Source organism: Bos javanicus, chromosome 5 (genome assembly GCF_032452875.1).
Source record: "Bos javanicus breed banteng chromosome 5, ARS-OSU_banteng_1.0, whole genome shotgun sequence".
NCBI classification, from domain to species: Eukaryota; Metazoa; Chordata; class Mammalia; order Artiodactyla; family Bovidae; genus Bos; species Bos javanicus.
Window position 1 is genome coordinate 101259087 of NC_083872.1, and position 12953 is coordinate 101272039.

The 12953-nt window shown below is 38.3% G+C and overlaps 1 protein-coding gene across 3 annotated transcripts in view; it reads left to right on the plus strand.

Moving 5' to 3' along the window:
- LOC133248159 (pregnancy zone protein-like) overlaps positions 1 to 6235 on the plus strand; it is a 60703-nt gene extending 54468 nt beyond the window's left edge. For all 3 annotated transcript variants that reach the window (XM_061417955.1, XM_061417956.1, XM_061417957.1), the window contains 7 exons: positions 305 to 523; positions 696 to 826; positions 1426 to 1516; positions 2732 to 2800; positions 3384 to 3486; positions 4277 to 4318; positions 4951 to 6235. In XM_061417955.1, coding sequence (XP_061273939.1) covers positions 305 to 523; positions 696 to 826; positions 1426 to 1516; positions 2732 to 2800; positions 3384 to 3486; positions 4277 to 4318; positions 4951 to 4973 — 678 coding nt within the window. In that variant the 3' untranslated portion in view covers positions 4974 to 6235. The remainder of the gene's footprint in view (positions 1 to 304; positions 524 to 695; positions 827 to 1425; positions 1517 to 2731; positions 2801 to 3383; positions 3487 to 4276; positions 4319 to 4950) is intronic.
- Positions 6236 to 12953: the final 6718 nt, after the last annotated feature.

Below are 12953 nucleotides of genomic sequence, written 5' to 3' on the forward strand. Positions count from 1 at the left end.
CTGGGTTGGGAAGATCCCCTGGAGAAGGGAATAGCTATCCATTCCAGTATTCTTGCCTAGAGAATTCCATGGACAGAGAAGCCTTGTGGGCTACAGTCCATAGGATCTCAGGGTAGGACATGATGGAGTGACTAACACACACAAAGAACCTAGAATAGTTCATGATGAATAACGAGCTCTGAATAGACTTGAAATTCAGTGAATGAACAGTGTTTATGACTAGATAACTCTGAGAGTAGCATGGATATGGTTTATATCCAGTATGATTTGGCCACCTTCCTCTCCTGCACCCATCTTTTTTCAGGATACAGTGGTGGCTCTTCAGGCACTCTCCAAATATGGAGCAGCAACTTTTATTAAAGGGGAGAAAGCAGCTACTGTCACCGTCAAGTCTGCAGGGACCTTCTCTGAAGAATTCCAAGTAGATGAAGCCAAACGTCTACTGCTGCAGGAGGTGGCTTTGCCAGAGATCCCGGGGAAGTACAGCACAGCCGTGACAGGGTCGGGATGTGTGTACATCCAGGTGAGACTTGCCAGGGTTCCAGAAGTGTCACAAATGGGAGATCAAGTCTCAAGAAGTAGATCTGAAGTCCAAAACAGAGAAAGAAACGTGTACCAAGGGGAAATATAAATTACCTAGAAGCAATAGATTGAGTGCAAAAATAAAGGCTTTTTTTTCTCCCCATTCGTTTTAGACATCCTTGAGATATAATATCCTACCCAAGAAAGAAGGAAAAGCTCCCTTTACTCTGAAAGTTGAAACTCTCCCCAAAAACTGTGATGGAGTCAGCACTCACAGGAAAGTCCAGATTCACGTCAATATTAGGTAAATTGTAAATTGATACCTGACTTTTAGAATAAATAGAGTATGGTGAAACTGATTTTCTGATGCAGAGGATCTTCACTGTCCAGGGTCATACATAATGAATAAGAAATTCTTGCAATATTTATTCAAAAGAAAATTTTCTTCACTCTTAGCCAAAAAGCCGTAATGTTGAGAATATGATGTCACTATACCTGCAGAGTATGACTTCTTATGAGTTTTCCAAACAACTACATGCTCAGTTGTTAGTCATGTCCCACTCTTTTGCAACCCCATGGATTGTAGCCCACCAGGCTCCTCTGTCCATGGAGTTTTCCAGGCAAGAATACTGGAGTAGGTTGCCACTTCCTTCCTACCCGAGGTGGGTCTTGTTGCCAAGCCAGGGATCAAACATTGGCTGCATTGGCTGGCAGATTCTTTACCACTAGTGCCACCTGGGCAGCCCCCCAGACAACTATAACAGAAGAAAATAGAGTAGATGGTGAAGTTGAATGGTAGCCAGGGATAGGAAACACTAGAAATAAAAAAGGAGAGACTTCTGTCTTGAATGAAGTCCAAAGGATTTTGTTTGACTGCCTTGTCCGTACACCTTGACTTCATAGTTACACTGGGGAACGACCCAGCTCCAACATGGTCATTGTTGATGTGAAGATGGTATCAGGCTTCATACCTGTGAAATCATCGGTGAGAAAGGTAAGCCCTAAATCCCTCACAGATAGCAAAGTCATGGCAAATAAATGCTGTAAATTTTATTTTTTTGATTCAGTTCTTCAAGATGTCTCTCAAACTTGTGTCTCTAGTGTGTGTTTCCATTATTCGAACAGTGAGCATCCTAGTTATATGGTCTCAACTATAAGATATAAATCATAAACATGGTTAATAATGTTTAACCTTGAGACTTCTAGGAATGCACAGTGCATTGAATTATCTTTCCATTATGTATAAAAAGGAAAAGGGAGACTACATCATATGCATGTATGTACATATATTCTCCATTTTTAAATTTTTTTTCTGAGCTTTTCCTTGACATAGAAGAGAAAGTTTTTTATCTCTTTATCATTGAACAAATGTTTGCTTTAGAGTTTTGATCATTTTCCTTATTGGTTCAAGGAAGTTTCCAATTATAATTTATAAAAGTTATTGTAGCAAATGGGCCCTGTGCTTTAGTTCAAATCTTTTTCTGTATTTTAGATGACAGTGATTTTATTTTTAATTAGTATAATAAATCACATTGGTCTTTTAAATTCTGAAGCAACTTTACATTCTTAGGACTAACTGGACCTGCTCATTGTGTTTATTTTTTAAAATAGATTTCTGGATTCTATTTGCTTATAGATGGTTGTGTTTTTTTTTTTTTTTTTTTAATATCATGACTGACACTCAGTTCAGTTCAGTCACTCAGTCGTGTCCAACGCTTTGCGACCCCATGAACAGCAGCATGCCAGGCCTCCCTGTCCATCACCAACTCCTGGAGTTTACCCAAACTCATGTCCATTGAGTCAGTGATGCCATCCAACCATCTCATCCTCTGCCGTCCCCTTCTCCCAGTGACTGACGTCATCCCAGTGACCAACACTGGGCTATATTTTTTGTTTCTTACACTATTCTTACTGGCTTCTGGTATCAAAATTATGCTAGACTCAAAAGACGGGGAGAAATGTCTTTTAACCTCCCCCCCCCTTTTTTTTTAAATATAGTTAGAAGATAATTCCCTGTCTCTATATGTAGATAATAGATAGGGAGGGTGTTGAGTCAATGTTATTTTTATTACTATTGCTATTATTCTTGAGGAGATCAAATTAGAGTGTGATGTCTCTGAGAAGCCATTTAGAACATAAATATCTGAAGACTGTCTCAGCCTGAAAGTCCCTCATCTCATACCCTTTGGTGTATCCTCTGCGTCTACAGCTCCAGGAAATGGCTCAGATTCAGAGGACTGAAGTGAGCACCAACCATGTCCTGATTTACTTTGAAGAGGTAAGATTCTCTGTGACTCTGCTAGATCCAGGAGAGCCATTAGAGGTTCTAACAAACAAGCCAACCCAGGTTCCAAAGAACGTACTTCACATACACAGCTTACCATATTACAAAAGTCTCTGGTATAAGTGTTAGTCACTCAGTCGTGACTAACTAACTATTCTTCAGGGAAGAATACTGGAGTGGGTTGCCATTCCCTTCTCCAGAGGAATCTTCCTGACCCAGGGATTGAAGCCGGGTCTCCCACATTGTAAGGCAGATTCTTTACCATCTGAGCCTCTAGGGAAGCCTGTATTATAAAACTCCCTGGTATTTCATTTACGAAAGGGGAGAAAAAAGCTATAGAGGAAAATGAATCCTGGCCAAGTCAACAGGCTTCATTTACTACATTTAACTGTCTGTAGAATTGTCTTCTTGCCCTTCTTTTATCTGTCCTTGAATGTATTACACAAGTCCGAAGCCATCTCGTTCTCTCCATAGGTTTTGGTACAGAGAATAGCATAAGTACAGTGTTTGATAATATCTTAAAGAAAGAGAGACAAAGTTAATCTTTGATTCTAATTCAGTTTTCCTGTCTCTCCAGCTGACCCATCATATCCTGAGTTTCTTCTTCTCAGTGGAACAAGACATCGCAGTAAAGAATTTAAAACCAGCCACTATAAAGGCATATGATTACTATGAGACAGGTGAGTGAGAGTCAGACATGCCAAGCCTTGAAAGGAAAAAGACGACTAACCTAGGATAGTGTCACCATAACTGAAAGAAAACTCCACAATCTCTCACTGGAAGAAAGAGTGAGTTTATGATCACAGGAAAATCTTATTCGTAATACTTGTCCCCAAACAAGTATTAGAGTCATTCTTATAAACTGATCATAAAGCAATAAGGGGATCAGTTCTTTCTAAATTCTCCTATGAAGTTGTTTGTTCTACACTGAATTATTCTAGAAAGGAAAGAAAAGCAGCAATAACTTAAAAAAAAATACTTCTCAGTACTAATGTGTGCTATGAGACCCAAAATTTGATCTATTTTTCACCTGGGCCTTGGAGAGTCACAAATTTGGGGAAACTGTGTAATATATCAGGAAATTCTTTGATTTGCTCATGACTCTGAACTAGAAACTTACCAGCATCTTAGCATGCTGGTGGTGTTCCAACTTAACTCTTTCTTAGAAAAGAAAAGGTTCACAGCAGAAGGTACAACTCCAATAAGAAAAACATAATTGTGAAAAAGAGCTATACAGTGTCCTACAGAAAGACAGTTATCCATTTGTGAACTTTGTATCCAAGCCCAACTTTCTGTTACTTCCCACCAAAAAATCCCAAGTAGCTTAGTACAAAAGAAGTCCTTTTATTGGCTCTATAACTATGCTTTATACTTTCTTTCATAATTTACACAATTTATTTACAGTTAACTACTCATGTGCCTATTACTGCATGTCTGTCTTCACTCTGTCTCATTCTTTTTGCATTTCAGAGGAATTCACCATTGAAGAGTACAGTGTTCCCTGCAGTGCTGGTAAAGTATAGACAGTAAAATCTGATGCCAATGAAAAGAAAATAAATAAGCATTTGTTGTTTGATTAAAGCTGCTTCTTGAGCATTCCCTTACCATATTATAAAACTCCTTGGTGAATCATTTATGAATTGAACTATCTCAGATGTATTATAGACTTTCACAGTAGGAAAAAATGTAAGTAAAATATAATTACATGTATCTAGGTTGACTTGTTTGAGGATGAATCACATATTTGCCACATATAAAAGCTAAATCATTTAATATTTAGTTTACATTTCTGTGCTCAGTGGTGATATATTTATCACCCATGGCCTTTCTGAGATGTTCCTACACTTACACAAGTTAAAGTCAGGCAACTTTTCACTCTAAAATTGTCCATATAATACTGCACAAGAGATGTGATCTATAAGATGTTCCTTTTGGCTGATTGACAGGGTTCATCTTGACAATACAACACTTGCTATGGGACTTTCCACTCTCCACTTTAAAACATGGAAAAACTGAGAACAGCCTTATCAATAAAAATAAATAAGCATACTAAGTTCAAATATTTATCATTAAAATATGAAAAATTATTCATTTATTAGATCACAAAATTTTCCTAATATTTCTATCTTTTCTTTACTGTTTAGAATCTGAACATGGAAATGATTGAAGATGGTAACTTGTGGACCTCATCAGATGAACTGCTCCAGAAACAAAGAACAAAGACTTATTAGAAAAGAGGCCAGTGGGAGAAAGAAGGGACAGGAATTGGAAGTATGCTAAATTTGTATGTTGAATAAATTTATGACATTTATAACTCTTTTTATCAATATTATATTTTCCTTCTTATGTATCTATTCTCCACAGTGTTTTGTTGGTTTTTGTTTTTTTTTTTTTGGCCACTCCACATGGCATGCAGGATCTTAGTTCCCCAACCAGGGATCTAACCCTTGGCCCATGCAGTGGAAGCACAGTATGTTAACCACTGGACCCCAGGGAAGTCCCTATAGTGTTTTTAAAAATACAGAAAAACTACACAAAGAGGTACACCAAAAAATCTGCAGATAATTAAAAATTAAATTCCAAAATCTGCTTTCCCAGAAGATGGGGGAAAGAAAACAATATTTCTAAATATTGGAAACAACCAAAATGTCCATCAAACTAGCTGTGGTACATCCATACCATGGAATACTACTCACTAATAAAGACAGACAAAGCACTGATACAAACAACAACTTGGATGGATCTCAAAAACTTTACACTGAGTGAAAAGAAATACAATTTCCAAAGGCACACTGTATGACTCCTTTCATAAAACATTCTTGAAATGACAAAACCATGGAAATGGAAGATAAATGAATGGTTTCCAGGGGTTATGGGTGCTAGGGAAATGGGAAAAGGGGTGTGACTTACAAAGGGATTGCATTAGAGAGACCTTTGTGCTGAAGAAATCCTGCATGTGTGGAAGCAGAAGTCCTGGTTTGAATTTTTACATTTAATTCCATCTCAAGTTGTTTTGTTGTCTATTGTGTGCTATATGAGTTGATATCTAAATTGACTTTTTTCTCACTTATGTAGCCTTCTAATAGTCCCATTATCATTTATTAACCAATTCAATATTTCCCTGCTAATAAGAATGACTCCTTTATCACAAATTAAAATATATATTTTAGATTTGTTTCTAAATGATTTATTCTATTTCACTGATTAACCAGTTTATTCTTTCATACATGCTAAAATATTTGAATCAATGTGGCTAAATGAAATGTTGTAATTATTCAGCTGTTCAGTTCTCACCTTTTCTTTGCAATACTAAGCTTATCATTTATTCCAGGTAAAATTTTGAAATTTTTTTATGATGTGAATTATCCCTATAGTCACATTGGGTATTGTCTGGAGATTCACTGAATACAAATAAATGTATAATGATTATGAATGTCAATTTTTTTTTACAATATTTAGGCTTCCTTAGTCAGACACATTTTCTGAATTCACTTGTGAATTCTAATTCGGACTTAATTTCTGAATTTGGACTGAACTACAAAATGAAAATTAAAGATTAATTTCATGGGCATAAATAGCAAAAATAAGTTGAAAGAATAATAAAATGTATGCATGCATGTGTGCTTAAGTTCCCTCAGTCATGTCTGACTCTTTGCAACCCTGTGGACCCTAGCCTGCCAGGTTCCTCTGTCCATGGGATTTCCCAGCCAAGAATACTAGAGTAGGTTACCATGCCCTCCTCCAGGGGATCTTCTCGACCCAGGGATCGAACCCTCATCTCTTATGTCTTTTGCATTGGCAGGCGGGTTCTTTACCACTAGTGCCATCTGGGAAACCTGATAAAATGTATACAAATAGACAAATTAAAAGATAAGGGCAGGTGGAGCCTATTATACAGAGTGAAGTAAGCCAGAAGGAAAAACATCAATACAGTATACTAACGCATATATATGGAATTTAGAAAGATGGTAACAATAACCCGGTGTATGAGACAGCAAAAGAGACACTGATGTATAGAACAGTCTTATGGACTCTGTGGGAGAGGGAGAGGGTGGGAAGATTTGGGAGAATGGCAATGAAACATGTAAAATATCATGTAGGAAACGAGTTGCCAGTCCAGGTTCGATGCATGATGCTGGATGCTTGGTGCTGGTGCACTGGGACGGCCCAGAGGGATGGTATGGGGAGGGAGGAGGGAGGAGGGTTCGGGATGGGGAACACATGTATACCTGTGGCGGATTCATTTTGATATTTGGCAAAACTAATACAATTATGTAAAGTTTAAAAATAAAATAAAATTGGAAGAATAAAAAAAAAAAGATAAGGGCAAAAATAAAATTACAAAATAAGTAAAGACTAGAACAATAATTGTCATTTTTTTATGAAAACCACTGAAAGGTTTTTAAAAGGAGAATTATTTCAGAGTTGTATTATAGGTAGTCCATCTTTTAGGCCATGGCAGGAAAAAGAAAGCAAGTTTTTTTTTTCTGATCTTTCTGATTTCTGGTAGAGTCATTTGTTTAGAACTGTTCTCTTTTCATGCTTCTGATGGTTTAGCACAAATATCTCTCTTTTGACTTGTACAATTCCACACCTTAAAAAATTGTTTTTTCCCCGTCTTCTGTACAGTCAGAGCTCTTTGAAAGCCAGACCTGTATCTTAATCATGTCTGCCACCTGTTCACCGAACACAGTTCTGGGAATATAGTAGACAGTGAAAAAAATGGGTCAGTGCTGAGTGAGCATATTCCCTCAAACAGAGAGATAGAGGAGAAATGGAATAATGCAAAGGTTTTAGGACATACCAGTAGAGAAAATGAGCCAGAAAGATCATTTTCACTCAAACCTGACTTGAATTGCTTACTGTTTCACAAACACATAAAACAGATTTTCATACTTTTCCAAAGTCAGAGAAATAAGAAGAAGGAATTTTGGTTATTTATTAGGACTTGAGGTAAAATTTGCCAGCTTCCCAGGTGACTCAGTGGTAAGAATTCATCTGCTAATGCAGGACACGAAGGAGACACGGGTTCGATCCCTGGGTCAGGAAAATCCCATGGAAGAGGAAATGGCAACCCACTCCAGAAAATAAAATAATTCATGATATAAATTAATAAATCTATGAGTCATGAATATTGCTAGACTTCAATGCAAATGTGGGTAAACAGACTGATTTATAAATTTTAATCTGTTCTAGTACGGTCTTTCAAAGAACGTTTATTAGTATTTAATACAAAGCAGAAGTATTGCTGAAAATCTTCCTTTTTTAATTGAAGTATAATTGATGTGCAATATTATGTTAGTTTCGGGTATACATCATAATGATTTGGCATTTAAATATAAAATGATCACCACAGTAAGTCTCATAACCATCTGTTACCATACAAAATTATTACAGTATTATTGACTATGTTCCTTATGCTATGTATTATGTCCCCATGACATTTATTTTATAACCAGTTTTGTACCTCTTAACCTCTTCACCTGTTTCACCCAACCCCCCACCCACCCTTCTGGCAACCACCAGTTTCCTCTCTGTATTTATGAGTTTTTAGATTCCTCATACAAGCTGGATTGGCCCTGGTGGCTCAGACAATAAAGAATCTGCCTGCAATGTGGGAGACCTGGGTTTGATTCCTGGGTCAGGAAGATGCCCTGGAGAAGGAATTGGCAACCCACTCCAGTATTCTTGCCAGGAGAATATCCATGGACAGAGGAGCCTCGTAGGCTTAAGTCCACGGGGTCACAAAGAGTTGGACACAACTGAACAACAAACACACACATACAAGATCATACAGTGTTTGTCTTTCTCTGTCTGATTTATTCCACTTAGCATAATACATCTAAGTTCACTCATGTTGTCAAAATGGCAAGATTTCATTTTTTCTTTTAGCCAAGTAATATGCCATTCTTTAGCCATTTATCTATCAATGGACATTTAGATTGAATCCATAATTTAGCTATTGTAAATAATGCTGAAGTGAACATGAAGGTGGATATATCTTTTCAAATTAGTGTTTTGGTTTAAACTTTTAAGAACCTCTAGAATTTGAAAACAGTGACAGAGTTTATTTTCTTGGGCTCTAAAATCACTGCAGATGGTGACTGCAGCCATGAAATTAAAAGACTCTTGCTCCTTGGAAGAAAGAAAAGCTATGACGTATTTAAAAACAGATTAAAAGCATATTAAAAAGTAGAGACATTTCTTTGTTGACAAAGGTCCGTCTAGTCAAAGCTATGGTTTTTCTAGTAGTCATATATGGGTGTGAGAGTTGGACCATAAAGAAGGCTGAGCACGGAAAACTGATGCTCTTGAACTGTGATGTTGGAGAAGACTTTCAAGAATCCCTTGGACTGCAAGGAGATCAAACCAGTCAATCCTAAAGGAAATCAGTACTGAATTTTCATTGGAAGGATTGATGCTGAAACTGAAGCTCCAATATTTTGGCCACCTGATGCGCAGAACTGACTCACTGGAAAAGACTCTTCTGCTGAGAAAGATTGAAGGCAGGAGGAGAAGGGAACAACAGAGAATGAGATGGTTGGATGGCATCACTGACTCTATGGACATGAGTTTGCGCAAGCTCCAGAAGTTACTGATGGACAGAGAAGCCTGGCATGCTGCAGTCCACTGGGTCACAAAGAGTTGGACACGACTGAACGACTGAACTGAAAACTTGTGTTATTACCTGCAGTAACTACAAAGTCAGAGGAATTCCTCTCCTCTAGAAGCCTCCCCCGCCCAAATTCCCAAGATCCTTGGCCTGCCAGGAAACAATTTTCTTTGTGTATGAGCCTGGCACCCTATATGTCATACACCATGTCAGTTTCCTTTGAGGACTTTGTAAATATTGACTCCACCCATATTTCTCTATTGTGAGGTTGTCATGACTGATTAAATAAGAATTATTTTCAAAAATTATTTTTCTGGTAGGCCTTAATTACACAATCAGTCTGTCTAAATTATGTCTAGATTTAAAAAAAAGACATATTCTTATTAAACTAATGCAATTAACTATGTTGCCATGAAAATTATGGATATATTTTTACTTTTTCAGTAAGTTTTTGTTCTGAATTTTAAGAGAGTTAGTGCAAATCAGATACCATTTTTAAATGCTTTGTCTCCATCTACATACAGAAACAGAATCTACTAAATTGGGTGCTAGATATAGAGCAAAAAGGGGAAGGGCTTCCCTGGTGGCTCAGAGGTAAAGAATCCGCCTGCCAATGCAGGAGACGCGGGTTCAGTTCCTGGTCTGGGAAGATCTCACATGCTGAGGAACAACCAAGCCTGTGTGCCACAACTGCTGAGCCTGTGTTCTAAAACCTTGGAGCCGCGACTACTGAAGCCTACATGCCTGAGAGCCTGTGCTCTGCAACAAGAGAAGTCTGAGCATCTCAAGCAGAAGAGTAGCCCCTACTCACTGAAACTAAAGAGAAGCCCACATAGCACAGCCAAAAATAAATAGTTTTTTTAAAAAGAAAGAGGAAGAACTTTCCCCAATATTTGTTTAAAATACATTTAAAAAATACCTTTGTGTGTATATGTGTGTGTGTGTGTGTGTGTTGAGTTGCTCACTTGTGTCTAACTCTTTGCAATGCTTTTGGACTGTAGCCTACCAGGCTCCTCTGTCCATGGAATTTTTCAGGCAACAATACTGGAGTGGGTTGCTGTTTCCTCCTCCAGGGGGATAAAGACTTATCATATTCTAAATAAATATCCACATTTTAATTTCCCTCCTCGTTCATTCAATCCTAGTAATTCTTATTCTGCTTGATCTTAGGCAAAGCATTCTTTTTCATGAAGTATATTTGCTTTTAAAGTTAAACATGTCCTAGAAAACCTGCCTTGTACTAGTACAAATAACCACAGTTAACCACTATCTTTACTATTTACTTGCCTTTACCAGTTAGATTTTTACTTACATACGTTTTCAAGTTATTAGTATATTTTCAGCTTAAAGAAACCCATTTCCTGTAAAGCTGGTTTTGTGGTGATAAACTCCTTTAGCTTTTGCTTCTATGGAAAACTTTTTCTCTCTCCTTCAGTTCTAAATGGTGGCCTTGCTGGGTAGAGATTCTTAGTGAGTTTTTTCCTTCACAACTTTAAGTATATCTTGCTACTCCCTTCTGACCTGCAAAGTTTCTGCTGAAAACTCAGCTGATAGTCCGATGGAAGTTCCCTTGTATGTAACAAGGTCTTTTTTTTTCTTTCTCTCTCTTGCTGTTTTTAAGATTCTCTCTTCAACTTTTGATTTTAATTATAACATGCCTTGATAGAGATCTCTTTGGTTCCTCTCATAAGGAACTCTTTGTGCTTCCTGTACCTGAATATCTGTTTCTTCCCCTTTGTTAGGGATGTTTTCAGCCATTATTTCTCAAGTTTTCAAGCTCTTTCTGTCTTCTCCTTTTGGGACTCCTTTAATGTGAATGTCATTCTGCTTGATGTTGTCCCATAGGAACTCTTTACCTGCCTCCACTCTTTCGACATTCTTTTTTCTGTTTGCTGCTCTATTTGGATGAGTTCCACTGCTCTTTCAGGTCACTGATCCTGTCTTCTGCTCCACTTCATCTTCCGTTGAACCCCTCGAGCCTATTTTCAGTTCAGTTATTATATTCTTCAGCTCTATGACTTCTGTTCAGCACTTTCTTATTTATCTTTGCTGAAGCTCTCACTGTGTTCATCCATTCTTCCTCAAGTTCAGTGAGCATTTTTCAACTATTCTTTTGAACTTTTTTTTCCAGATAATTTACGTATCTCCATTTTTTAAAATTTATTTATTTATTTTAATCAGAGGATAATTACTTTACAATATTGTGATGATTTTTGTCATGCATCAACATGAATCAGCCATAGGTATCTCCATTTTGTTAAGTTTTTTTTCTGAAGTTTTGTTTTGTTCTTTCATTTGAAGCATCTTCCCCCGTTTCCTCATTTTGCTTGACTCTCTGTGTTTGAGTCTGCATGCTAAATAAAACAGCCCACTTTCCCATTGAGTGTCCTGCGTATGAAATGAAACTTATCATTTATCCTCACCCTAGCTCTTGGTTGTCTCAAATCAGTGTGTTAAGCAGGCTGATTTATTCTTGACGGGTCCCAGTTGTTGAGGGTGTTTTAAGACCTGTCAGTGTTCCAGAAAGCTTGCTCCCAGAGTCAGTGCTTAGTTTCAGACAGATCGAAAGCCAGATACTCAGGCAACAGCTGTTAAAGTACATACAGTCCTGTGGGTCTGCAATCCCTGCTGACCTCCAGACCAGGAGATCCGGGAGTGTTTCTGGGCAATAGTTGCCAGAACTAAGCCTTCCTCTGAGTTTATAAGCTCATTGCTGGCAGATCCCAGCAAGCCATGGCAAGGTCAGGGGACAATGCAACAATGGGAGGGTGCAAAGACTGCATCTTCCTGCCTATATTCCCTACAAGTGCGTCTGCAGCCCCTAGATGAGCAGCAGTGCTGAAGCCTGTCCCTAAGGTTGAAGCTCCGGGACAAGTAAATGTCTTTTTCACAGGCAGACTATGGGTAGTTTTTTTTCTGCTGTCTGCGCAATGCCCTGGGTGTGACAGCCTGCCTAGAACTATCTTTCCAACCATTACAGACCTGTGAGGCCCGGGGAGGTTAGTCCCTCTGGCCACCAGCACCAGGTGATCAAGAGGTGCCCTGTGCAAACTGTGTCTACTGCCCAGCCCTAGCAAGTCTGCAGAAAAATGTTGAGGGTGGGGTGGATCCACAGTGTTAGCGATACAGGGGAAGTATGTTGGGAGCAGGGCTTGGCTGCAGCTTGAGGAAGGCTAGAAGAGAGTGGTAGATGGGTGGGTCGTGATGAAGTGAGGGGGAGGGAGAAGACGGGGAGAACACCTGCAATTTTAGTCAAGCACAAGCATTTCTTTTGAATTACTTTCTCCAGAGCTGCTTACTCAATCCTCTGTCAAAAAGTCCCCCTAAAGTCATTGAATGAGTTACTGGCATAATGACACATCCCTTGACCTTCAAAGGTAGCTTTCTTTGACACCTACTTGCAAGAATTTTGAAGGAGTTGAAGAAGGATGGGTTGAAAGTTCCTCCTCTGGAGCTTTGCTGTCAAAGTTAAAGAAGGTTAATTCTCCCTGGAACATAAATTTTTATTGTCTGGAAATGACTCAGAGCCTGTCA